This window comes from Callithrix jacchus, chromosome 1 (genome assembly GCF_049354715.1).
Source record: "Callithrix jacchus isolate 240 chromosome 1, calJac240_pri, whole genome shotgun sequence".
In the NCBI taxonomy this organism is placed as follows: domain Eukaryota; kingdom Metazoa; phylum Chordata; class Mammalia; order Primates; family Cebidae; genus Callithrix; species Callithrix jacchus.
Window position 1 is genome coordinate 188,329,306 of NC_133502.1, and position 25,714 is coordinate 188,355,019.

At 52.9% G+C, this 25,714-nt stretch overlaps 1 protein-coding gene across 8 annotated transcripts in view; it reads right to left on the bottom strand.

Annotated features, from left to right (window-relative positions):
* Positions 1 to 25,714, bottom strand: part of MPPED1 (metallophosphoesterase domain containing 1) — an 89,592-nt gene that overhangs the window by 53,032 nt on the left and 10,846 nt on the right. For 6 of the 8 annotated variants that reach the window (XM_035265459.3, XM_035265465.3, XM_035265470.3 and 3 more), the window contains exons 2-3: positions 22,878 to 23,179; positions 12,694 to 12,875 (exon numbers count right to left, since the gene is read on the bottom strand). In XM_035265459.3, the coding sequence (XP_035121350.2) occupies positions 12,694 to 12,875; positions 22,878 to 23,101 (406 nt within the window). In that variant the 5' untranslated portion in view covers positions 23,102 to 23,179. Of the gene's footprint in view, positions 1 to 12,693; positions 12,876 to 19,623; positions 19,762 to 22,877; positions 23,180 to 25,714 lie in introns of those variants that run through there. The other 2 variants (XM_054238816.2, XM_054238819.2) reach the window with 2 other exon arrangements.

Consider the following 25,714-nt stretch of genomic DNA (forward strand, 5'->3'; position numbering starts at 1 on the left):
ACCCAACTATCCAGATCCCTGCCCTGGAGAGACCTGCAAGACCTCCAGAAACAAAACGTCTCCTTAGGTATTAAAAAAAATTAAAAATTTACGTCTGGGCGCAGTGGCTCACACCTGTAACCCCAACACTTTGGGAGCCCAAGGAGAATGGATCATCTGGGGTCAGGAGTTTGAGACCAGCCTGGACAACATAATGAAAACCCGTCTCTACTAAAAATACAAAAATTAGCCAGGCATGGTGGGCTCCTGTAATCCCAGCTACTCAAGAGGCTGAGGCAGCAGGGTCACTTGAACCCTGGAGGTGGAGGTTGCAGTGAACTGAGATCATGTCACTGCACTCCAGCCCGGGCTACCGAGCAAGACTCCATCTCAATTTTTTAAAACTAAAAACAAATAAATAGATAATAAAACATTTAAAAAGAGCTTAGATCTTGGGTTGGAATCCTGACTCCACTTTTCTTTGCTGTATGACCTTAGGCAAGCTTTCTCCTCCCTGAGCTCAGCTTTTGCATCTGCAAATCAGAGGCAGCAACAGCAGACACCTCCAGGGATGTCTAGATGTGCTGTCCAACACAGTAGCCATGAACTCCCTGTGGACATTTAATTTCAAATCAGCTACAGTGAAATAAAAACACAAAAGTCAGTTTCTCAGTCACACTAACTGCATTTCGAGTGCTCAATGCTCACATAGGGCTTGTGGTTACCACACTGGGCAGCACAGATATACAGCATTTCCACCCTCTCAGGAGGTTGGACAATGCTAGTGTAGGACTCTGCTACTCAAAGTGTAGTCCCCAGGCCAAGTGGAGTGGCTCATGCCTGTAATCCCAGTGCTTTGGGAGGCCGAGGCAGATGGATCACTTGAGGTGAGGAGTTCAAGACCAGCGTGACCAACATGGTGAAACCCCATCTCTACTAAAAATACAAAAATTAGCCTGGTGCGTGCCTGTAATCCCAGCTACTTGGAAGGCTGAGGCAGGAGAATCACTGGAACCCAGGAGGCAGAGGTTGTAGTGAGCCGAGATTGCGCCATTGCACTCCAGCCTGGGTGACAGAGTGAGACCCTATCTCAAAAAAAAAAATCAAAGTGTGGTCCCCAAAAGAGTCCTCGGAAGAACAGAAGGGGCATCGCCTGGGAGCTCATTAAAAATGCAAAATGTCAGGCCAGGTATAGTGACTCACGCCTCTAATCCCAGCACTTTGGGAGGCTGAAGCAGGCTGATCAAAAGATCAAGACCATCCTGGCTAACATGGTGAAATCCCGTTGCATTAGCTGAGTATGGTAGTGGGCGCCTGTAATCCCAGCTACTTGGGAGGTAGGAAAATCGCTTGAACCCAGAAGGTGGAGGTTGCAGTGAGCCAAGATCGCAGCCACTACACTCCAGCCTGGCGACAGAGTGAGACTCCTCAAAAGAAAAAAAAAGAAAGAAAGAAAAAAGCAATTCGGAATGTCATGCCTTCCAGAGACCTGCATAATCTGCACTTGAACACTGAAGTGTGAGATGGGCCAGTTGTGAGGATGAACCAGTGACGGGGGGGACACCGCATGCATGAACAGTGACAGCACCTGCTGGTTTCAGTCTCTCTAAGCGGTGATCACATCCTCCAAACGACTAGTCCCCGGCTTCTGACAACATTTATGCTGAGTGCAGGTGCAGGAGGTGGGCAGGGGTAGGTTGTATAGACAGGGAAATGGTAGAAACTACCAGACATTTCATAAGTTTATGTGCACGCGGGGACAGAGTATTTTAATGCTGTGCTGGCCAGGATTTTCTGGCTTGTTGATTATTCCTGTTCTGGAATAAAATCCTGTATGAAAATGACATTTTTAAAAATCTACAGGCTTGTTTCATATCCAAATGGCTTTTTCCATGTTTGTGAAAAGAGAGAAAAAGCATATCAGTAAGAAAATCTTGCTTACACCAACTTCTGAACAACCAACCAGTGATTTCTCCCCAAAGGGTCCACAGCCTTGAATGAGCTGGAGAGAAACAGCACAGGAAGAGGAAGATTCACACCAGGGAACCTGGCAGAACCCCAGACTGCATGCTTGGCAAACATCATCTCTCATCCGCAGAACCACCAGCCGGGGGAGGAAGGCACTGCCATCCTCCATTGCACAGGAAAGTCACCTGCCCTCCTTCTCACACCTGGGAGGCAAGTGAGTGGCAAGTTGAGCCTAGATGGTTCAACTTGGTCCCAGCCTACCACTTCCCCCTGTTCTGTCTCCATTGTGTCATGATGTTTTCTTGTTTGTGTGGCTCTCAAGTGGAAGTCTTGCTCAATTTGCTGCCCATGGTATCTCTGGTGTCCGGCACAGGGTGTAGGACAACGCAGGGGCCCACCGATGTTTGTTGAGTGAATGAATGATTGCAAACCAAAGGCAAGTAGCAGCTTCATCCTTGAGCCCTTGGTTAGCCTCATTCCTTGAGCTGGAAGGCTATGCTCACACTTCATGTGTCAAAGCACTGCCCAAATGCCCAGGCCGCCTTACTTGCCACCTCCTGCATGAAGCCCCCCAAGCTTCCCTACTGGGTCCCATCCCCCATCTGGGCTCTGCTTCTTCTACTCACTCGCTCCGACTCTCCATGGAGTTCCAGCCACATCTTTCTTGCCAGTCCTCACATGTGCCATCAACACCCGCAACTCAGAGCTGCCGCCTCTGCCCAGACATGGGCACAGCTGGCTGCCTCCATCGAGGTCTTCATGCAAATGTCACTTTGGCAGAGGGTCCCAGCCTTCCCCATCCCTTCACGTCCCCTTAGCCTGAACACCCCCATCATATGACAGCTGTTTATCTTCTCCCCTGACTCACAAAGGCAGGAACTAGTTTTGTTCACTGCTGTATCCCGAGTGCCTAGAATTATGCCCAGTGCAGAAAACGTGCTCAGGAAACATCTGGTGAGTAAATAATCAAGTTCAACCCACAAAACAAATGCTAATAACGATGACTAATCTGAGGCAGAGTCAAAAACACGTTACAAGTAAATACCAGGCCGGATGCGGTGGCTCACCCCTGTAATCACAGCACTTTGGGAGCCCAAGGCAGGGAGATTACTTGAGCCCAGGAGTTCGAGACCAGCCTGGGCAACATGGTGAAACCCCTTCTCTACAAAAACTAGGAAAACCAGCTGGGTATCATGGTGCATGCCTGTAGTGCCACCAGCTACTCGGGGGATTAAGGTGGGAGAATCACCTGCAGTGAGCCATGATCACATCACTGCACTCCAGCCTGGGTGACAGAGTGAGACCTTGTCTCAAAAAAAAAAAAAACAGAATGTAAACACAGTGGCTCATACCTATAATTCCAGCACTTTGGAAGGCTGAGGTAGCCGGATCACCTGAGCCCAGGAGTTCAAGACTAGCCTGGGCAAAATGGTAAAACCCCATTCCTAAAAAAAAAAATACAAAAATTAGCAGGCATGGTGGTGCATGCCTGAGTCCCAGCTACTCAGGGTGAGGTGGGGGACTAACACAGGAGGATTGCTTGAGCCCAGGAGGTTGGGGCTGCAGTGAGCTATGATTGTGCCACTGCACTCCAGCCTGGGCAACAGAGTAAGATCCCATCTGCAAAAAAAAAAAAAAAAAAAGGACACACCAGAGCAAAGATATTAATAAGATGGAAGCAAGAAGGAACAGGGTAGGTGTGTCCCAGGGTTCTTTGGGGAGGAATAAAGATGTTGTTCAATTTAGGCTGTATTAAGTCTGATATGCACATTAAAAATTTATGAGTAACTACTAAACATATTTAAAAACCATATAGAATTTCCAAACCAGTAGAGGCAAAAAAAAGAAACTTCAATCAATCCAAAGGAAGGCGGAGGTGTCGGGGGATGGAAAGCACAAAGTGAATGACAGAAATGGGCATGTTTTATACACCAGGAAATTAAATAAATATTTGCTGTTATTATCCAAATACAAAACACTTTACCATACAGAGATTAGGAGGACACAGGTATAGGCCTTCAAGGTACTCCCAGTGGAATGAGATGGCTATCAAACATGCTACAGGGGAGCAATCAGAGGAGCTGGCACATCTCCCAGTAATTAGAGCCATTAGTCAAATTACCTTCTTCACTTTGGCCCCCAGGAAGCTCAGACCCTAGTTTCCCACTCGGAGCCCACAAAGCCCTGGGTGTTAAAATTCTAGGTTCTCCATCTGAGCTACTCTAATTTTTTTTCAATGCTTGCCTTTAATTGATCATTAATGCTGTATCCTATTGATGTTGTTTTTATAAACTATCTCCAACCCTTTGACACAAAATGGGATATAAACAAGCAAACAAAAAAATCCAAACAAGTAGCAAACTACACAAAATAAAACTACACAAGACGTTTAAGAGAGCCCAGGCCTTTCAGAGAAATGAGTCACTCTACCTTGTTTAAATTTTAAGATTTTAATTTTAAAACAGAAAGACTTAGGATGATGATCTTCAAAAAAAAAAAAAAAAATAGAGAAAGGGCCAGGCATGGTGGCTTATGCCTTTAACACCAGCACTTAGGGAGGCCGAGGCGGGTGGATGACCTGAGGTCAGGAGTTCAAGACCAGCCTGGCTAACATGGTGAAACCCTGTCTCCACTAAAAATACAAAAATTAGCCAGGCATGGTGGCGGGCAGCTGTAATCCCAGCTACTCAGGAGGCTGAGGCAGGAAAATCGCTTGAACCTGAGACGGGGAGGTTGTAGTGAATTGAGCACTCCAGCCTGGGCAACACGAGTGAAACTTCGTCTCAAAAAAAAAGAAAGAAAGAAAAAACACCACTGCATAACGTTTGATACACACACACACACACACACACACACACACAACAGTGGGTCTCATTTCATTTCCAAAGCCATTTTGTTGTAAATAGATAATTATCACTTAAGCACACCTTTCAAGGGATTTATACATTAACATGAAAATACTGTAATTACGGCTGGCCAAAATCACTTGACTACAACTTAGAATTCTAGATTTTTCATCTTTCTTAGAAGCTAATGTTCTCCCTTTTAGCCCGTAAAACACAGCGCGGTTTGTGAGAATTTTTTTTTTTTGATGAAAAATATAGAAAATTAATTTTTTAAATGAAGACCAAACCTCTGTGCACAAGCCATCCATTTCTCATCTGAGCACTGATCTCACTCTCCAGGTGGCCACTCTGTTTATCAATTGCCCCGGCCACCAAAATCCCTGGACACCAACCGGCCGGAGATGACAAGAGGCTGATGAGTTTAAAAATAAAATTATTTTTAAAATATTCAATCTCGAGTCTTTGCGAGAATAACAATGTGTGTCTGGAAGTGTCTGAATCAGGCCGTCGCACCAGATCCATTGCTTTTCCCCATTGGTACCAAGTTTCTGCTTTATTCCCCAGAATCCATTTTAAGTCTACATCCAGAGAGAATTCTTGTTAGCTCTTAAAAAAAAAGTTTGATTGGACTTGTTTTTAATTGAAGTGACTACATCACAAAATTTGTCTTTTCTTTTCTCATTCCTTTAACAAATATTTGTTAAACTCCCACCTCGTGCCAGGCTGCCAGGCCCTAAGGATACCAGGCCACCCATCTCCCTTGCCCCAACCCCATACTCCACCAGCATATCCTGTTGATTCTGCTTCCAAACCACAGCCAAGCCCCAACTGTGCTCTCCCTCAGCCACCTCCAGGTCCAGTCTGAGCTACCCTGGCCTCTTGCCGACACCTGCACCAACCTCCCCTGTGCCCTGGCACCCTCTCCTGCCCGCCACAGTCAGGCTCCACCCAGAAGCCAGGAGGGTCCTTCAGAACCCCGAATCAGACCTTGTCCTCCCCTGCCTAAGCCCCCCAGGAGCCTCTAGAATAAAATCCATGCCCTGGTCCCAGCCAGTCAGCAGAGATGGACCTCCTTCTTCAGCCTCTGCCCCAGGCTCACTGGGATCAGGCCCACAGGCCTCCACCGTGCACTAGGAATTCACAGTTAGGTCCTTCTCAGTGCACGACCTGCCCCCCGCCGGGGGCGGGGATTCTTCCTCAGCCATCTTTTTTTGTTTTGAGACAGAGTTTCACTCTTGTTGTCCAGGCTGCACTGCAATGGCATGATCTTGGCTCACGGCAACCTCTGCCTCCTGGGTTCAGGTGATTCTCCTGCCTCAGCCTCCCAAGTTACTGGGATTACAGGCATGTGCCACCATGTCCAGCTAATTTTGTATTTTTAGTAGAAACAGGGTTTCTTCATGTTGATCAGGCTGGTCTTGAACTCCTAACCTCAGGTGATCCACCTGTCTCAGCCTCCCAAAGTGCTGGGATTACAGGTGTGAGCTGCCATACCTTCCCCGGCCATCTTATGTCAAGAAGCCTCCCATCCTTGTGTTGACCCAGCTCACCCCAAGCATTGATCCACCTGTGGCTGCATCCAACCTCAGGCCACCTGGGCAGGGACACTTCTCTGCCACTCATTGCTTAATCTCCAGCACCAAACCAGTGAACGCAGTAGCCCCTCACACTGTGTTGACTGAGATTGGCATAGACCCCTGCCTTGGCAGCCAGCAGTCACGGACACACAGGAGAGGCGGGAGCTCTAGTAACCCACGCTGCGAAGTGCATGAACCACCAGGGCCCTAAGTGCCAGGAGGGGCTCAGTTCACACAGGGTGCACACATGGTCTCATCTGATTGAGGTGGACACTCCATGGGGGAGAATAGAAGCCAGCTGGCTGGTGAGGACAGAGCCAGAAGTGACTGGCATGCAGGGTCCTGACCTTAAGCGCTCAGCGCCCTGCCTGAGTGAGAGGCTGCAAGTCCCACCGGACCCAGCGTAAGGCCTGCTGGACTGCCCTGCAGAGCCGGAAGCACTGGCACTCCATTCCCAGGAAGACTCCCCCAACAGCACCCTGCATGAGTGAAGCAGAACGGCTCCACCTCCCAGAGGCCGGAGCAGCCCCGCACAGGGGTGGGCACCCAGGTACCAGCTCTAGGTCCTGATCTGTAATGGGGGATGCCCACCCAGCACGCTCTGCAGCAGTCAGAAGGGGCGGTGCTGGGCAGGATCTTGCAGTGCTCAAGTCAGGAAAGGGAGGAAGAGTGAGGTGCACAGGCAGGAGCTCGGGCGAGCAGGAGGGAGGGAGCTTGGGCACGCTAGTTCTTGCGTGGGCAGGTGGGAAGAAGGGATGGGGGAAATAAAGAATTGAGACAAAAGCAGGGACTCGCACAAGCTGCCAGGACAGGGTCATGAACTTTGAGATGTGGATCGTCCCCATCCACATACAAGGTCTGTCTCCTCCCCGTCAAGAAGAAGAGAGGAGGCCAGAGAGCAGCTGGGAGGGGACAAACTTTGAGGGGTGCATGGCGGGTTAGCCACCAGCTTGCACCAGAAAGTACCTGTTTCCCACAAATGATCCCCACCTGCTTCTTTCTGAAGCCCCCAGACTCTGCTTGGAGCCTGGAGCAGAGAAGGCGCCCATCCTGCCACGCAGGCACGCTGGGATTACATCACAAAGAGGCAAAGCCATTGTGTGTGGTCCATTTCCAGACAAACCCCCCACAGCCTCAGGCCTTCCACGCAGTGGAAATAAGGCAAGAACCAAAGAAACTGCCTTGACATGATTCTCTATTTCCCTTTCTCTCCCTTCCTCCCTCACGGATTTTAATTAAGGGTTTACTTGCAAAAGACCTAGCTCTATTTCACTAAATCCTGGGACCCCTTTTATATTGTCTCCTATACCATGTTATGCTAGGGCGCCAGTACAAAGTTAATTATAACTTCTAAGTACTCCATTGCCAAGCCCTCATCCTCCTCCCCTGCCTGCATCTGCTAAGGGTAGTGCCACTTAATGAATGGGCATATCATGTGCTCACAGACCCCTCGATTCTCTATTCCACCATCACCACTTGGCACCTCAGTGCCAGGCTGGGCTTGGCTCTGAGGACCCATGCTGACCAGGGCATGGTCTCAGCCCTGGAGGGGCTCACAGAAGTTGCAGGAGGAAGGGGTCCAGGAGGCACCCACAGCAGCTCAGCAGGTGACACAGTGGGCAGATGGGACAGTGGGCAGGACAGACAACAGCAGTGTCAAAATCACAATAGATGACTACAGACATCAGCCTCAAAGGGAAAGGAGAGGGGACAGACAGAGGAGCCCTGACTGAGAGGGTCCCAAACGCCACAGTGGAGTGCTTCATCTTACTACGTAGCCTAAGGAGATGGATCAGAGGTTTAGGAGTCCAGTTTGGGATAGAACTACTCTAAAACCCTGGCAGACACCCAGGAGGAGGTGTTTTGTAAGAAGACCAGATGATGCAGTGGCTGGATCAGAGAGACGAGGCATTCTGCAGGTGAAGATGGAGTGAGAGCTGAGGGGTCTGAGTGTTTAGTTATCACCTGGAAAGAAGGTAGCTGAAAGGCCTAAGGATGGACCCTAGGAGGAGCACCCTTTGGTGGGCAGGAGGGGAATGAAGAACGAAAGGAGGAGCTGGAGAAGGGTCCCAGAGATGGAGGCCACATGGAGGCTGGGGCAGAACCCAGGTTAGACGAGACTGCATCCAGCATCCGGCACCGCAGAGCCGAGAGGAGGAGAGGCCGAGCAATACAAGCCACCCGTGTCCTCTAGGCAGTCACTCCCGAGAAAGCCACCCGTGACCTCTAGGCAGTCACTCCCGAGAAAGCCACCCGTGTCCTCTAGGCAGTCACTCCCGAGAAAGCCACCCGTGACCTCTAGGCAGTCACTCCAGAGAAAGCCACGTGTGTCCTCTAGGTGGTCACTCCCGAGGGCGGTGCAGGGTCCTCAGGTTGTGGGGGCTGGAACGGGGGCAGTGAGGGCTGCGGAGGCTGCAGGCTTCCTGTGGCCGGGGGTGGGGAGGCCAGCCTGGCACCTGCCAGCCACAGAGAGGGAACCTTCTGGCATCAGGCAAATCCCAGCTCAGGAACTGACAGCTCTTGCAGGCATAACTGTCACTCAGAGACGGCAGCAGAATTTGGACCCAGCATTCTTGCCTTGGGAAAGAAGTGGGTGGTGTCAGGGCCTTGGGGTCAGGGGCTGCCTCTGCAGTGCATCCTGGGAGGAGAGTGCTTCTCAGTGCTCAGACTCCCCTCCTGCCCTCAGCACCCTGGCCTCCAGGGGAACCTGCATGCCCACCTGGAATACCTGGCACATTTCATCAGTTCCAGAGCACCCGTGGCCCCAGCTTCTGGCTTCTTCCTTGAGACTCCAACTCGACCTACGCTCCCTGAGTATTCTCAGATGGCTTTCCAAGTCCTGTGTGACAACAGCGATGGCTCATAGTGGTCTGCATCACAGCACTGCCCACCTTGAAGCCCCCATTTACTGGAGGCCCACCCAGAGGCATTCAGGCATACCCTGCCCTGCTGGTGTCACCGTGGCCAGCTCACAGACAGGGCTGGGTCAGCGGGGTCCACGTGCCACCCATGGCTGCACATTCCTCTCTGTCCAGGGCTTCTCTAGCTGGCGCTGGGCACGAAGCCTTGACCCTGCTCTCCAGGAGCTGATGGTGAAGGTGGGAGACACCCCTGCCGCTGCCACAAGATGAGAGCCACCACCAGAGCCTAGACTGGGAGCTCTGGGCATACAGAGGAGGAGGGAACAGCTCTGCTCTGGATATAGAACAGCACCCAGCACATACTAAATGCTCAGTAAACTTGAGCTTCAGAGAAAAATACCCCTAGCCAAATGCACGGAATAGGTACACAGTCCACCTCTCAGCCATGATCACCAAACCCTGGGGACCTGAGCCACCCAAAGTGTCTTGCTTTGTTCGGTGGGTGAGTTCCCAAAATACCAGCTGCAAAGGGGCTTCTGTTCACACTGTCACTCACAGGCAAATGCTCCTCAGTCTGAAGACCGTTCCTCCTTGAAGGAGGGCCCTGACATCTGCAAACACTTCAAGGCAGCAGAGGGGCGAGGCCTGGGGTAAAGAACCTTTTGTAAAAGGAAGACCCCTTTACAAGTTGTTAAGTGCACACTTTCCACACCTAGTAACCCAGGCAAATAAAAATTAGCCGACTACAAGTATGCATTGTCCGGAAGATCTCCAAACGCCCATGGGAGGGCATTCATTGTTCTATTAGAGGCAGGTAGAGAGGGCCAGGCGCATTAGCTCACGCCTGTAATCCCAGCATTTTGGGAGGCTGAGGCTGGTGGATCACTTGCGGTCAGGAGTTCGAGACCAGCCTGGCCAACTGATGAAATCCCGTCTACTAAAAATACAAAAGTTAGCCAGGCTTCATGGCACATGCCTGTAATCCCAGCTACTTGAGAGGCTGAGGCAGGAGAGTCGCTTGAACACAGGAGGCAAAGGTTGCGGTGAGCCAAGATCACGCCACTACACTCCAGCCTGGGAAACAGAGGGAAATTCAGTCTCAAAAAAAAGACAGGTAGAGAGAGCTTTCTAAATGGCCCATTTCCATGGGCTGGCCCTCCCAAGCTAAAACACTTCCCTGCACCCCACCCCTGCCCCACCACCGCCACCTATAGAGTCGCAGTCACACCCATCCCCGTTCCAGCCCCAGCACCCTCCAAACCCCCCTGCCTCAGCCACAGCACGCCATTCCTCCTTGCAAGTGCCCCACAGCACACTGTGGCCTCAGCCGTCCCCCTCGTGAAACTCCTCTCTTTCCTCTGCAGCCACCCAACCCCTCTGTTGAGGCCCAGGCCCCAAGTCAGCTACTCCAGGAAGCCTTCCCCCACCCACAGTTAGCCACCATCAGCACCTGCATGCTGATCCCACAGCCTTTGGTGCCCACACCCACAATTATCTGGTTCATTCCCTCACTCCATGCTGACACGGGCACCTAGAAGTCCAGGCTGTGTGTGAGAGACAGTCCTCACCCTTCAGAATCTCCATTCTCCTCTGTCAAATAGGGATTCAAAGGGTACCCACCTCAAATAGCTGTTCCCAAATTCAACAAGGCAGAGTTGATGAGAGCCTGCCGCCCAGTGCCTGGCACACAGTGGAGGCTTGGCCCAGGGCGACTCCGGCCTCTCTGCCTTGGAAATGGCCTCTTGACGCAACCAAGCGGAGCCTCCTGTCTTTTCAAACCCATGGCAGATGGGGCAAGCAGCGTCCCTCGGGGAAGGATCCCCTCCTCAAAGGCAGCCCAGACCTGACGCCAGTGTGGCCAAGGTGAGAATCTCAGAGCAGGCCTGCAGGAGCCCTCTCCCCCGGCCTGCATTTCCTTCAGCCCAAACAGAGCCTTTGATTAGAATTTCCCATTTGAAAAATCAATATTTAAAGCCCTCTGCCTGCCAAACAGAAGGGAAGGCCTTGCTTGTAAATATTTGTCTCGCCTGGCAGAGTCGGGCCCCTGGCTCGCCGCGGCCGCCCTGCCTCACTCCTGGCCCTATGCTCATGCAGTCCCAGCCAACTGCACAGCGGGATGGCCCTGGGGAGGCAGAAGGGACCGTCTGGCAGCCACGTGGAGCTTCGCAGGAAGGTGAGTGGCCCTGCACCCACGCCTCCACGGCAGCAGGCCTGGGTGCTGGGCTGCACAGCGACCGTCCATCTGTCTTCCCAGGGCGGGAACAGAGATGCCTCACTGTGAGGTAACTCTGGATTCCAAGGCAAGTGAGTTCTCCCAGGAAGTCCCCCAGGTTTATTTCTTATTTTGGAAAAAAAGCACAAAGATAAAACCCAGGGGCTGTGCTTATAAATGACTACCCGCCATGGCGCCACTGTGTGGGAAAGGGCTCTGCTACTGAGACCAGCAGCTGCTGCCCACCTCTGGTCCCTGGAGAAACCATCTCCGTGGCCCTGGGTGACTGAGCTATGACGAACCAGCTGAGCACCCACCCTGACACCACCGTTCTCAGTGTCATTCATTCATTTGCTGGCTCAGCCATTCATTCATTCATTCATCTTTTTTTTTTTTTTTTTTTTGGAGACAGTATCTCTCTGTCACCAGGCTGGAGTGCAGTGATGTGATCTCAGCTCACTGCAACCTCCACCTCTCAGTTCAAGCGATTCTCCTGCTTCAGCGTCCCAAGTAGCTGGGATTACAGGTGCTCGCCACCACATCCAGCTAATTTTTTGTATTTTTAGTAGAGACAAGCTTTCACCATGTTGGACAGGCTGGTCTCAAACTCCTGACCTCAGGTGATCCACTCGCCTCGGCTTCCCAAAGTGCTGGGATTACAAGTGTGAGCCACCACGCCCGGCCTCATTCATCAATTCATCCTTCCTCAGTTTGAAGCCCATTCCTCCTTGAGTGGGGGCCCTGATATCTGCAAACACTTTGAGGCAGCAGAGGGGGGGGCGAGGCCTGGGGCAAAGAACCTTGTGTAAAACGAAGACCCCTTTACAAGGTATAAGTTCACACTTTCCACACATAGTAACCCAGGAAAATAAAAGTCAGCCAAACTACAAATATTAATTATCCAGAAGGTGTCCTCCCAAACACCCCTACCTTTTCCAAGCACTGGGGCCTAGACTTTCAAAGGGACAGAGACATGAGCAAAGTCTCTTTGGGAGGGGGTCTTCCAGGCCAAAAATAAATCTCACAAACAAATGGCAAGTCACAACCAAGGCAGGTGCTGAAAGAGGAGAGGTCCCAGGCGGATGGGAGAGAAAGGGGCTTCTGGTCGCAGAGGTCACAGAGGCTGATGACACAAGCACAGGTGAAGCAGGAGGGAAAGGTAGCCAGGGAGGGTGGCAGCCTCGGGAGCTGGCAGGAGCTTCCTGCTTCCTGCTCAGCACATCCACCCACCCAGGGCAGGAGGGACCTACCCAGCCACTCGTTGAATTTCTTCACCTCGCTTGGGAGCCCCAGCTCAGTGAAGTCCCCAGCATGGATCAGCACGTCGCCATATGGCATCTGGATGGGGTCTGTCCTCGAATGGGTGTCAGAGACGCAGACGAAGCGGGTGTAGCCTGGAGGTTTGGGGGCATCATGAGGCACCGGGTCGACCCTGCCGGGAGAGAAGACACTGCGGGTCAGGAGGTCGTGGAGCTGCGGGCCTGCGGGTGGTGCCTCCTCAGCCCCGTCCACGGCAGCTCAGCCCTGTCAATGCCCGTCAGATCCACCAGACCAGGGCCTGGACGCCCAGCGGGCCCCCCAGTCCAATGCTGGACTTCCTTCCTCACTAGCCAGGCAAAGCTTATTTGGCACCTTCAGTTTCCCTGTCTGTAACACAGAAACCTCAGAGGGTAGCGGTGAAGGTTAAAAGGGGAAAGAACAGGCGCCGCGATAACTGCCCTCTGAGCGGAATCGCTGCACAGCTGCCTGCCTTTGGTTCACCATCACCCCCAGAGAGGCCTTTTCAAGATGTCTTCTCTTTCCCCAGACTCACCTCCCTCCCGTGAAGCTTTAGCAGCACAGAGATGTCAGACCTGTGTTCGGGTCACTCATGTCCACCTCTGCTTTAGCAGCACAGAGATGTCAGACCTGTGTTCAGGTCTCTCATGTCACCTCTGCTTTAGCAGCACAGAGATGTCAGACCTGTGTTCAGGTCACTCATGTCACCTCTGCTTTAGCAGCACAGAGATGTCAGACCTGTGTTCAGGTCACTCATGTCACCTCTGCTTTAGCAGCACAGAGATGTCAGACCTGTGTTCAGGTCACTCATGTCACCTCTGCTTTAGCAGCACAGAGATGTCAGACCTGTGTTCGGGTCACTCATGTCCACCTCTGCTTTAGAAGAGAAAGATGTTCTTTTCACTTCCCAAGCACCAGATTTTACCCCTTGGGGGCACTGTGGCCCCCACTGAGACCACATGGAGTAAAGGCCTACCAGCACGAGGTGAGTATGACCCCCGAGGCTGTGCAGGCAGGGCGCATTCACCACTGGGGGTGGGGGCAGGTTCAGGAGAACATGTGAAATACGCCTAAAGGAAAGGTGTCCGTTTTTTAAAACTATAAGACAGTGTGATCATTTCTACACCAAGGACCTTCCAGGGCTGCGTCAGAAAACACTCTTGGAGTCACAGAAGATCAGGCTTTACATAGCCCAGGTCTGCACATCTGTCAAGTGAAGCTACTCCACTGAGCAAAAATAACATTTTAAAAAGCAGCACAGGCCGGGCATGGTGACTCACGCCTGTAATCCCAGCACTTTGGGAGGCTGAGGCGGGAGGATCATGAGGTCAGGAGTTTGTGACCAGCCTGACCAACATGGTGAAACCCCATCTCTGCTGAAAATTCAAAAATTAGCTGGGCGTGGTGCCACGTGCCTGTAATTCCAGTAACTCAGGAGGCTGAGGCAGGAAAATCGCTTGAACCCAGGAGGCGGAGGTTGCAGTGAACTGAGATCACACCACTGCATTCCAGCCTGGGCGACAGCGTGAGACTCTGTTTCAAAAAAAAAAAAGCAGCACAAATGCAGGTTTTTGTGCCTCAGGAGCCCATCGTGAGGTCCTCTCGTTTGACAGAGGAGGATGCCGAGATCCAGCCGGGCTGAGCAAGTGGCCCTGGGCACCCCCAGTGCAGCAACGTGGACGTGGACTAAGACCCCGGCTCCCCACCCAGTACTGTCTCCACTACATGTCACCTCCCCAGTTGAATGGTTTTACCAGGCTCAAAACTCTTAAAAGCAACGCAATGACATTTCAACAAGCAGCTCTCTCCGAATGAGTATGCCGCTCGAGGAGTTGTGTTTAAATCTAATTATGCGGCAAAGCAAAAGCAGAGCCATATCAGTTACATAAATACTTTTAAAGACATCTTTCTAATTATCCTTTTTTTTTTCAGACAATATACTTCGAAGAAATTTAATTAACACCTTACGAGAGACGTGGGTTCGGCATGCTAATGTGCGGGGCGCACTAGCCCGTTCCACGCACCGCAGCCGCAGCCGCAGCCGCAGCCACAGCCTCTCCCCGCCTGACGGATGCATCGGTGGCGGGAACATGCACCCGGGGCCCCTTCCTGGGGGTTGTTTAGCCAAGGGAGAATCCCAGCAAGTCAGAGCTGGGCCGCACTGGGAGGTAAAGGAATCTGAGCCCGATGATGACCCACCAGGGAGGTGCTAGGAGCTCTTCCCCATCTCCTCCCTTCGCTCACTTCACTGAATACGACACATCCTGAATGACGACTGTGTGCCAGCCTCGAGCTCTACGGAGGGCCACAGGGATGAGCCAGGCTGACCCCTACCCACGGGACTGATGGCAGCCCAGGGACTGATGGCAGCAGCAGACTTGGCCAGACAAGACCAATACAGCCAGCACCTTTGATGGGGCAGCAGAGGGGACAGAGCCCAGAGAAGGCGCTAACCTGGCCTGGGGTCTCCTGGAAGCTCCCATCGGGGCAGTGTCTGAGCTGGTCTGGAAGCTGCAATCTCCCTCCCAGGAATTCCCACCACTCCTCTGTCCTCTGGGGCCCCCAACACACCGTGCCGGCCCCACCATCCACAGCTGATCAGACCAAGGGCAGTCAATTGTTACTGTGCTACTGGCCTGCAACAGGAACTCAAGTGAGCCAATCAAATTCATTTGTTCAGATGCTCTCTCTCCTCCCTTTGTCTCTCTCTCTCCCTCTCTCTCCTCCCATTCTCTCTCTTTCCCTCTCTCTCCTCCCTTTCTCTCTCTCGCCCTCTCTTCTCTCTCTCCTTCCTTCTCCTTCCTTTCTCTTTCCCTCTCCCTCCTCCCTCTCTCTCCCTCTCTCTCCTTCCTCTCTCTCCTCCTATTCTCCCTCCCTCTCCCTCTCTCTCTCCTGCCTCCCTCTCAGTCCCTGTGTGTGTCTCTGTGTCTCTAAGATTTCAAAGATGTCATAAGGTGACAAAGACTAAGTCAAAGACATAACGAGAAGATGAAGAAGGGGGGGAGCACAATTTCACCCCCACCCCCGAGCTGCTGGGACCCTTCCTGGGGGCCACCCTCCCGGGAGCTTCACCTAGCAGAGGAGCCCCGAGCAGCCCCAGCTCCCGCCCGCCACCAGCCAGCCAGGAGCAGTGTGGTTCTCAGGGCTCTGTTTGGGCTGGGCCTGCTGCTGGAGCCAGAGCTGTTTAATTAACTCTGCTCTTACTTCCCTGCACCCCGAGGCTTCTGGAGCACAGAAAACACGCAGACCCAGTCTTCCCCAGAGAAAGAAATAGACTCACATTTCCCGACACAGTCCCCCAGCTGTTTGGATTGAACAAACGCTTGACTTTGAAATAATAACAACAATGATTTCAACGATCCCCACACATCAACAGCTCGTTATGTGCTGGGCACATTATGGGCAGTGGCTCCATTCACTCTCATAATGACCGTCTACGCAGGGTACTACGGGAAGCCCATCTCACAGGTGAGCAAACTGAGGCTCCAAAAAGGCATCCTTATCCATGATCTTAGCTACAAAAGCTGGTGCAGCTGAAATTTGAAGCTGGTTTTTGGTTCCAGAACCCAGACTGGGCTGGACTTTACCAGGCTTGACTTCGTTTCATTCCATCAATCTATGGACGAATCTGACTGAATGCCTCTAAACGCCAGGCACCTGCTTGATATAAGGACACATCTGTGGTCAGAACACCCACAGAGGCCACCGGGATGAAGACCCAGAAACACTGACTATGTCTGCAAGTGAAGAAGAAAGCAAAAAGAGTCAAAATATGGAGAAAGAGTCGGGGGCATAATGGTTCACGCCTATAATCTCTGCACTTTGCGAGGCCAAGGCGGGAGGATCACTTGAGGTCAGGAGTTCGAGACCAATCTGGCCAATGTGGTGAAACCTCAGGTCTACTAAAAATACAAACATTAGCCAGGCATTGTGGTGCGCAGCTGTAGTCCCAGCTACTTGGGCGGTTGAGACAGGAGAATTGTTTGAACCTCGGTGGGGAGAAAGTTACAGTGAGCTGAGATCACGCCACTATACTCCGGCCTGGGTGACCAAGTGAGATTCTGTCTAAAAAATATATTTTAATAAATAAATATATATATATGTAAAGGGAGAGAGAGAAAGAGATAGTAGCCGAGAGGGCATGACTTGAAGATCCAGTAATATCTGAAGCTAGACCCAAACTTGACATTCTTAATACGGGCCAGCAGACTCCTGTTCATCCTTAATGCAACTTACATGCTGTTTCTGATACTTGCAATGACAATGAAAAGTTAGTCCTTGCCCAAGCTCCCAGCTACTAAGTTAGAGAATGGATTTGAACCCAGGACTTCACAACAGGAATCTGGGCATCTAATCTCAACACCTGGTGACCAAAAAAAAAAAAAAATGCAAAATTGTTCTTTCTCAGTGATGTTCTGCAGAGTCCAGAGATAGGGCATGGCAGCAAAGGCTTCTGGGAGCCAAACTCAACTTCCCCAAAGCTTCTGCCTGCTGGGGCGGCTGCGAGGCCCAACACCCGTCACCAGCTCCTCCCAGCCTATGCCCATCTTCCCATAGAATTCCTGGCAGCAGGAACAGTACAGAGGAGAGGACACAGCCTCTGGCGTCAGGCCCCAGGCTGGCACCACAGCTCAGTGACCTTCTCCTCGCTGTGCCCCTGGACCCTACCAGGCTCCAGCCCTGCTCTGTAGGGTAGGGACGAGCCGCTCCCTCTTGGTCATGTTGTTAGAACGTAAGGGACCTTCACAGCTGGAGCCCTGATGCTAACGCCCCGGCAATGCACTCTGCATCCTGTTCTGGGTTCTTTCCCATAAGCCACTGGCTCTGTGGAAGTGCACTTCCTGGTCTCAAAAGCCCAGATGGGCATCAGAAGCAGAAGCTGTCACCCGCCTGTAACCCTATTCCTCCAGAAATGGGGTGCTCAGCCACCCTGGTAAGTCCAGGCAGGAACAGCTTCCAACCACTCGTCCAGCCATGTCACTGGGCATCAATCATGGTGCTTTAGTAGGAAGGGACTAATGGGGAAACTGAGGCCTGGAGAGAAGCCATGACTGGCTAGCTCAGCATCACATAACAACTGCCCCGATTCCTTGCCCAGTACTCTTCTCACAAAGCACTGGATCCAAGGGGACACTGGTCACAGGACCCTCCTGTGTTGCCACTCCTGTCCTTTCTTCCTACCTCCTGGCTTTTGCTCTTGCTGGACCCTCTTCCTAAAGTGGCCCACTCCACGGAGGCCACAGTGCAGCTGGTCCTCCACCCCCAGGGATTCTGCCACCCCCACCCCCGCCCCCACTGAAAGCCCTCCGTGATCCCTGACACTCCTCCTGGGTCTTGACACCTGTCGCATTCTCACTCCCTTCTCTCTCCTGCTTCCTGTACCCTGTGCTCGGCACCAGGCATGCAGCCCCATCCTCAGGGAGGGGAGAGACGCTTGGGAAATCCTCCCACAGATGAATGTGCCTGCACAGACTGAGCCATGTGCCACCAAGCCCAGCACTGATTGCCTAGAGCTGGAGCAGGGAGGACTTCCCTAAGGTAGTGACACCTGGGTGAGACCTGAAGGCAGAGTCAGTGCTCACAGGGCAAACTGTTGGGATCAGAGGGAACAGCATGTGCAAAGCCCTGGGGCAGGAAGAAGACTGGAATGTTCCAGAAACTGGAAGCAGCCACTGCATCTGCTGCCCAGCAGGGCAGGGATGGAGAATGAGGCTTGAGAGGCAGGTGGTGCCGGGCTGTGAGTCCTACCCGCCTGCTTGGCCCCTTGTCTTCCTCCCTGCACTCCAGGCTGAGCTCTGTGTCTCTCGCAGGAGCCTCTCAGTGTGTGGACGGGCGAAGGGACCACATGGCACTGGGTGGGAGTCCCAGGTCCCCACACTCACCTTCCAAAGCCTCAGCATCCTCATCTGTAGAGAGGGGGTCCACGCCAACCTGGCAAAGCAGGGAGGGCCAGGAACAAGGCACAAAGGGGCTACTCCAGGCCTGACACGCAGTTGTGCCCCCATCCCACTCTGCCGTAGCTTTAAGGACTCGGTGCGGCCTGAGGTGCTCGTGGAGTCTTTAAGCCATGACCCAAGTCACTGCCATAACGCCTTTTAAAGGTAAGAGACGAGTTGCTGGGCCTGATGCCACGGTCCCAGGGACCTACATGAGACCTCCAGGATGACCCTGTCCCTCAACACTCACTCTTGCACCTACCCACCCAGGGAGGAAGGGCTGGGCCTGGAGGGACCTCTTGAGACCCCTGCGGGGTTTCTCAGTTGCCAGGGCAAGGAGTCTTCAACCTCTGGCTCACATCCCAGAGGCCCAGCTCTGGAGATTCATTACCCAAGCGAAGGCGGCCTCATCACCAGCAGGGTCTCTGGGGCAGCTGCATACATCACACGACTCAATCAGAGGCCATGTTTGGACTGTCACTGTTGTTATTAAATATAAATTGTGGATTTATTAAATAAGGCCTCTCGCTCCCTCACCCCAGTGACAAAGCCCAGGGTGGTGACAAATCACATGTCGGGAAGTGGCAGCCGTCCCCCGCCCTCCCCTGCCCTGCTCCTGGGAAGGAGCAGCCAACTCGCCAAGGAAATCCAGTCGGCCACCTCCAGCAGCCTGCACGTTTCCGAGCTTGGTGTGTGGAGTGTGAATGAAGGGGTGGTGGGAAGCAGCAGCCGCCTCATCCCTGTGCCCACCCTGGCTTCACCCAGCTGTGTGCAAAGTTGTTTCAAAGCCGGAGCTCAGAGCTCGCTCTTCCCAGGGCACCACCCAAAGCCCAGCTGCCTCAGAGCCCCAGAGCCAGTGGGAGCCAGGAACCCTCCCCACTGCCAGAGGTGGTGGCGAAGAGCAGTCCAGGATGGGGTGGGGCTTGCTCCAGCTCCCCAGCTAAGCTCCTTCTCCACAGCACTCACCACCGCCAGCATCACAAGCTCTCAAGACCATCTGCTAACTGCCTTCCATCCACTGGATGTAATCGCAGCACAGGCAGGGGTGCCTTTGATCACTGCTGGGTCCCAAGGACCTCACCAGGCCTGGCGTGTGCTACCAATGCTGAACACTTGCTGCCCCCAGGCTTTCTTTCGTGGATTTAACCATTTCATCCCCAGTATTACTGTGCGCAGCATTTTTTTCACCCCGCTAGAGCCAGTTTTCACCCCTTGGAGGTGCTGTTGCCTCCACTGAGAATGCGTGGACTAACCTCACAGGCAGTGAGGACCAGCTCCCCGAGCTGTGCAGACTGTGCAGAGAGCACGCGTCATCCAAGGAGGCTGGTGCGGGAAGGGGCAGTTTCAAGGGAGCATGTGTTCTCTCCACCTGGAGTAGCCAGCTCTAGCTTGGGGAAACTGAGGCACCCAGCGGCATGAATTGCATCCAAGCAGGCAAGCTCAGAGCTCAAGGTCCTAAACAGGGAGAAACCCAGAAGCTCATAGGCATCCCAAACTCGTGAATAAACGAATGACTCAACAAACTAATGAATGACCCTGGGTTGCTCAGTTAAATGGGGTGATCACCCCCTCTCATTCAGTCATTCACTGCCCTTCCTCAGGACGAAGCCCGGCCTGCAGGGGTCTGCACTGCCTCCTGCACAGGGCCCCCACTCCCGACCCAGATGGGCCTCCCTGCCTCCCTACAGTTCTCAGAGACTCCCATCTTCCATCTTTTTTTTTCTTTTTCTTCTCGTTTTTCTTTGAGATGGAGTTTTGCTCCTTCACCCAGGCTGGATTGCAGTGGCATGATCTCTATCTCGGCTCACTGCAACCTCCACCTCTCATGTTCCAGCAATTCTCCTCCCTCAGCCTCCCAAGTAGCTGGGGCTACAGGCGTCTGCCACCACGCCTGGCTAATTCTTTGTATTTTAATAAAGACAGAGTTTCACTGTGTTTCCCAGGCTGGTCTTGAACTCCTGAGCTCAGGCAATCCACCTGCTTCAGCCTACCAAAGTGCTGGGATTACAGGTGTGAGCCACCGCCCCAGGCCCAGAAACCCCCATCTTTCAGCCACCTGTGAGCTGTGACCCAGCCACCCCTTCTGCCTGGCCCACTTCCTCCTCACACCCCCTCCCAACTTACTATGCCTATTCCTCCTGCTCTGGCCTCAACCTGGACATTACCTAGTTCTCCAGGGGGTCCTTCCTGGGTCCCTTGAATCTGGGAAGCACCTCCTTGGCCCCCACTCCATGTGTTCCTGTTTCCTTGGCTCTGTTCTCAGACTAAGGGCTTCCTGAGTGTGTGCCTCAGGCCCAGGCAGGGACCCTGTGAATGACAGCTGTCCATGGTACCACTGTGTGTGGTGCCAGGACCCTCACAAACCCCACCTGCCCTGGGAGGCCTTGATGCTCTCTCCTTGCCCACTAGTCAGGAGTTCAGCCTGGCCTCCCGGACCTCAGGCTCAGCCACCTCTGACCCACTCCACTGGAAGATGACCTTCATTGACAAAAGACAAAACCCAGCCCAGGGAAGACCCCCTCCTGGCAGCCCCTGCCAGGTCTCAAGTCCCACAGACCGAGGAGCAGCAAGCCTGAGACCTGGGGCCTTCCTTCCTGCCCAGACCTGCCAATCAGGCCCCAAAAACAGAAAAGCAGAGGCAGCTGCCCAAAGAAATCTACAAAAAAATGAAGTAGGCAGCCACAAGCAACACCAGTTCTGTGGCCTCCAACACAGAGACAAGCATTTACCTGGGCAAGTGCCTCTGAAGGAGGGCGAACCCCTCCCCAGAGCCTGCAGCCCTGCAAAACCCTTCCCTGTATCCCCCCGCTCCCCACAACAGAGGCTGGGCCTGAGGGAGGCCCCACAGGGGCGGGAGGCAGCACCTCACTGGGCCAGGGTTTGGAAACACCCACAACTCCCTCTCTGAGTGGTCTGAGGGACAGCATCTGGGACTCTACAAGCCCTAAGACGGTGATCACAGCCCCAGAGGTGGCGCAGAGCCTGGACCTTTGCGGGGGCACCAGCCCCACAGGCAGTCAAGAATGCTTCCCATAGATCACACAGCACTGGGTCGGACCCTGTCACAGCTCCCGTCTCCCTGTGCCATGACCTTCCTGCTCTGCAAGGGTCATTCCTGATCCAGACCCAGCTTGGGGGCGGTCACCCAGAGTGGCTGGATGAAGGTACAATCGCCAAGGGGACAACGGCCCCTGCACTCAGGCAGAAGCGTGAACATCCCCACACATCACAGCCCGAGGATGCCGCAGGCTGAGCATGGACAGCTTCAGGCTGGACTCAGGAAGCCAGTGTTCAAGGCCAGCTCTGGCACCTGCTAAGAGGACAGGGCACCTCACGGGCCTGGGCCCCTGGTTCCTCCAGGTAAGCTCTGTCATGCAGGGTTCATGGGAGATGCAACGCGAATGAAGGAGGATAGCCGCTCTAGGAACTCAGGGGGCCGCCCACAGCAGGGCCGGAAGCTCGTCCACCTGCACCCCAGCCACGCACCGCTTTCCAGGACCTCCGGAAATCCAGGAAGGGAAAGGCCAGCCCTGTACACAGGCATCAGGACAAATCCTCCTGCTGCTCCAGGGGGGTGTCGAGTCTGTGAGCTCCCCATGGCCTCACTGCTTGAGCACCCCTAGTGCCCCGAGAGGCAGACAACAGAATCCCCCAGTCCTTTAGGAAAAGCATCTCTGCTTTCACAAGAGAAGCACAGGGTCTGGGCAAAAGGAAGGGAGGAGAGGGGAAACAGCCCAAGACTGGGGTCCTCACCTGCCACGGGGCCTGTGCAAGCCCCTTCCCCTCTCTGGGGCTCAGTCTCCCACGCGTACAATGAGGAAAGTGAATCAGACCAGGGGTCACCCACCCAAATGCCAAGAAAGGGAGCTTGCATGTATCCCCCAGAAGCCACCGCCAGGAGGACATGTGGGCCTGGGATGGCCAGGCCTTTGGGTTGTATAAAGTGAAGCCAGAGTCTGGAGTTTTATGTGCATCCACCTCATCTTTAAATATTTGTAAAACATGCTCCTGGCCAAGTAAAACAGGACCGCGGCCAGAATCGGCCCACAGGCCATCCATCTGCGACTTCTTATGGGTCCCTCCCAACTCAGACCCCCGATGATCCAAGGATTCCAGAATGGTTGCAATCAACAAACATGCAGTGCTTGTTAACAGGGCACCTGGAACCACGAGGCACCCAAGACCACGCACCCACCCCCACCCTACCGGTCCCAACTTACATCTGCACGTGCGGTGGCTGGAAGCGGCCCTGGTTGATGTTGTAGAAGGTGAAGGCCTGGGTGGGGTTGGAGCTGTACTCGTCCACCTCGATGATGAGCCGGCTGTGCTGGTGCCGCCGGGCGGCCATCACGTGGGACTGGGAGAACGCCATGCCCAGGCCGCAGGGGAGGAGGGCCAGGGCCTCCGCTTTCAGGACGCCGGCATCCCACCTAGAGCGCCACATGGACCTCCGCTGGCCGCCCCGGCATCTCCCGCCGCCGCCACCGCCGCCGCCCGGCCCCCCGCCAGACCTGGAGACAGACTGAGGAGACGGAGCAGAACCGTGCGACAGTTAATCTGTTTGGGATTTGCTTTATTTAATGTCAGATGAAGATTTAGAAAGAGGGAGAGGGCGGGGGGAGAGGAAAAAAAAAACACAGTCGTACAGCTCAGAAACTCATTACAAATCTTTCCAACTCAGCAGTTTGATGAATATACTTTGGTAAAAAGAAAAGGGAAGGGAGGGAGGGGACAAGAAAAAAAAGAAAAAAAAAAAAAACCAGCCCACAGCACCATGGACGGATGCATGCACGGTCCAAAGTGTTTCAACACTTAAGGCATTTTTTCTTTTTTTCTTCAACAAAATCCTCCTGAGCCTACAGGGTGACAGCGAGCTGGGGTAAAACAATGGCTGGTATTTTGTAAACAGGTGAGTTAAGTTTTACTTTTCAGAACTGGAGAATAGGAAGGCTTCTCCTACAACCCTCCCTCTTCCCCCACAGACCCCCAAACACACCCACACGGCCCCACGCCCACACCCCTGCAAGCCTGAGCAGGTGGAGACCGCACGGGCAAAAATTCCTCTCTCAACATCAATTTCAACTGAAGATATCTTTTGCTGGTGCCCGGAGAAGGGAGTTTCCCAGACATAGACGGTCATATACCCGCTGGCTCAGGGGTGGTGGTGCAGGTGAGGGAAGAGATGGTGAGGGAGGAGGAACCTTTTGCAGAACCTTCCTCCGATGTCTTGCTACCCTCTCTCCTGCAAGGATCTCAGGAACGCTGTCGTGCCCGGTCCGTCTTTGAACTGCAGCTTGAGAACGCTGCAATATTTTTCGAATCTCTTTCATTGGGAAGTGCAGCTTGCATTTATATTTACTGGGCTAAAATACCTCCCCAACCGACCCGCCTTGGGCTCAGTGTAGAACTCTGTAGAAACCTGGAAACACAGGCCCTGGGTGAGACCCCATCCAACCCCAACACACAGCGCGACGGCCAATGCCTCGCTACTCAGACATGCAGTTGTCTTGCTCCTTTTCATAATTGTTTTGTAAACTGTGGACATGGGAAATGCCGTGAAGATTTTCTGTGGTTGTTTTCAGTTTGGGTCGTTAAGACCCTCCGACGATTCCTTTTGCACTGCATTTAACCAAGGAGAAAATCACATCATTTAAACTACTCCTGGACAGTAGTTTCGCAATCACGCTAAATGAAGAACAACCTCCTCTGCTTTGCGCTTGGAAGAAGAATCGACACAGTCAGAAAACAAATTAGATTAGGAAAATGACAAAAATTAGAGACTGGAGAACATTTTAATTATGTGCAAAGGAGAAACGGGTTATTAACTTTTTTAAAAATCTTGATCGTCTCCCTAGAAGGTGAAATAAATAGCAATATCCTCCTTCTCTCCCACCTACCCCTAAAAACACATCCTGATTCCCAACACATACTCCTCTTCTCCCCACCCAGGAAGACGGGGTGGGGGAAAAAATATTTCTCCTTGGGACACATTTGCACCATTGTTTGGTCCTGTGGGTTGTTTGTAAGTGAACTGGCTCTCCCTGTGGGTGCTATGCAGCAGACCTGTAAGTGCAGGAGTAGGGGCCTGTGCCCCTCCCGTCCATAACTACTGCCCAGCACCCAGAAGCCCTGGGTAAGGTCTCAGGGTTCCAGATGCCAAAGTCCAGGACTCCGCATGCTCTGAGCAAGGCTTGCCCAGATCTGGACAGGAGTCAAGCCCCAGCAGAGCTGACTTGCTGTGTGACCTTAAGCCAACTTCCTAACTTCTCTGAACCTCCAGCTTCCTCTTCTTAAAATGCATTTAAGGTGCGATGCGGTGGCTCACACCTGTAATCCCAGCACTTAGGGAGGCCAAATTGGGCAGATCACCTGAGGTCAGGAGTTCGAGACCAGCCTGACCAACATGGTGAAACCCTGCCCCCTCCGCCCTCAACATTTTTGTATGTAAAAATATTACAAAATATTACAAAAAAAATATTACATACAACATTTTTGTATGTAAAAATACAAAAATTAGCTGGGCACCACGGTGCATGCCTATAATCCCAGCTACCTGGGAGGCTGAGGCAGGAGAACTGCTTGAATCCGAAAGGCAGAGGTTGCAGTGAGCCGAAATAGCACCACTGCTGCACTCCAGCCTGGGTGACAGAGTAAGACTCCATCTCAAAAAAAAAGAAAAAAAGAAAGAAAGAAAATGGATGTGGCATTAGTAACGCCACCTCCTGGGGCTATGCAGGTTAAATGGAGACATAAGCAAGAATCCTGAGTGCGAAGCCTGGCAGGTCCCATGTGCCCGCTCACCTCGGCTGTGATGATCACAATCACTGTTCTGTTCAATTTGATCCCTGCATATTGAGAAGTTGTTGGCAGCGGGCACTGCCTGAGTACTGGGCACCCTTGGTTCCAAGGCATCAAGTGCAAACCCAGGGGCCAATTCCAGGAGCTGGGGGTGCATGATAGGCCCTGGAGAGCTCAATTGTTTCTCAAATGCAAGCTGACTGCATCACATCCCGGCTTGCAATCCTTGCTCTGGCTTCCCTGATCAGCTCCCTTGACC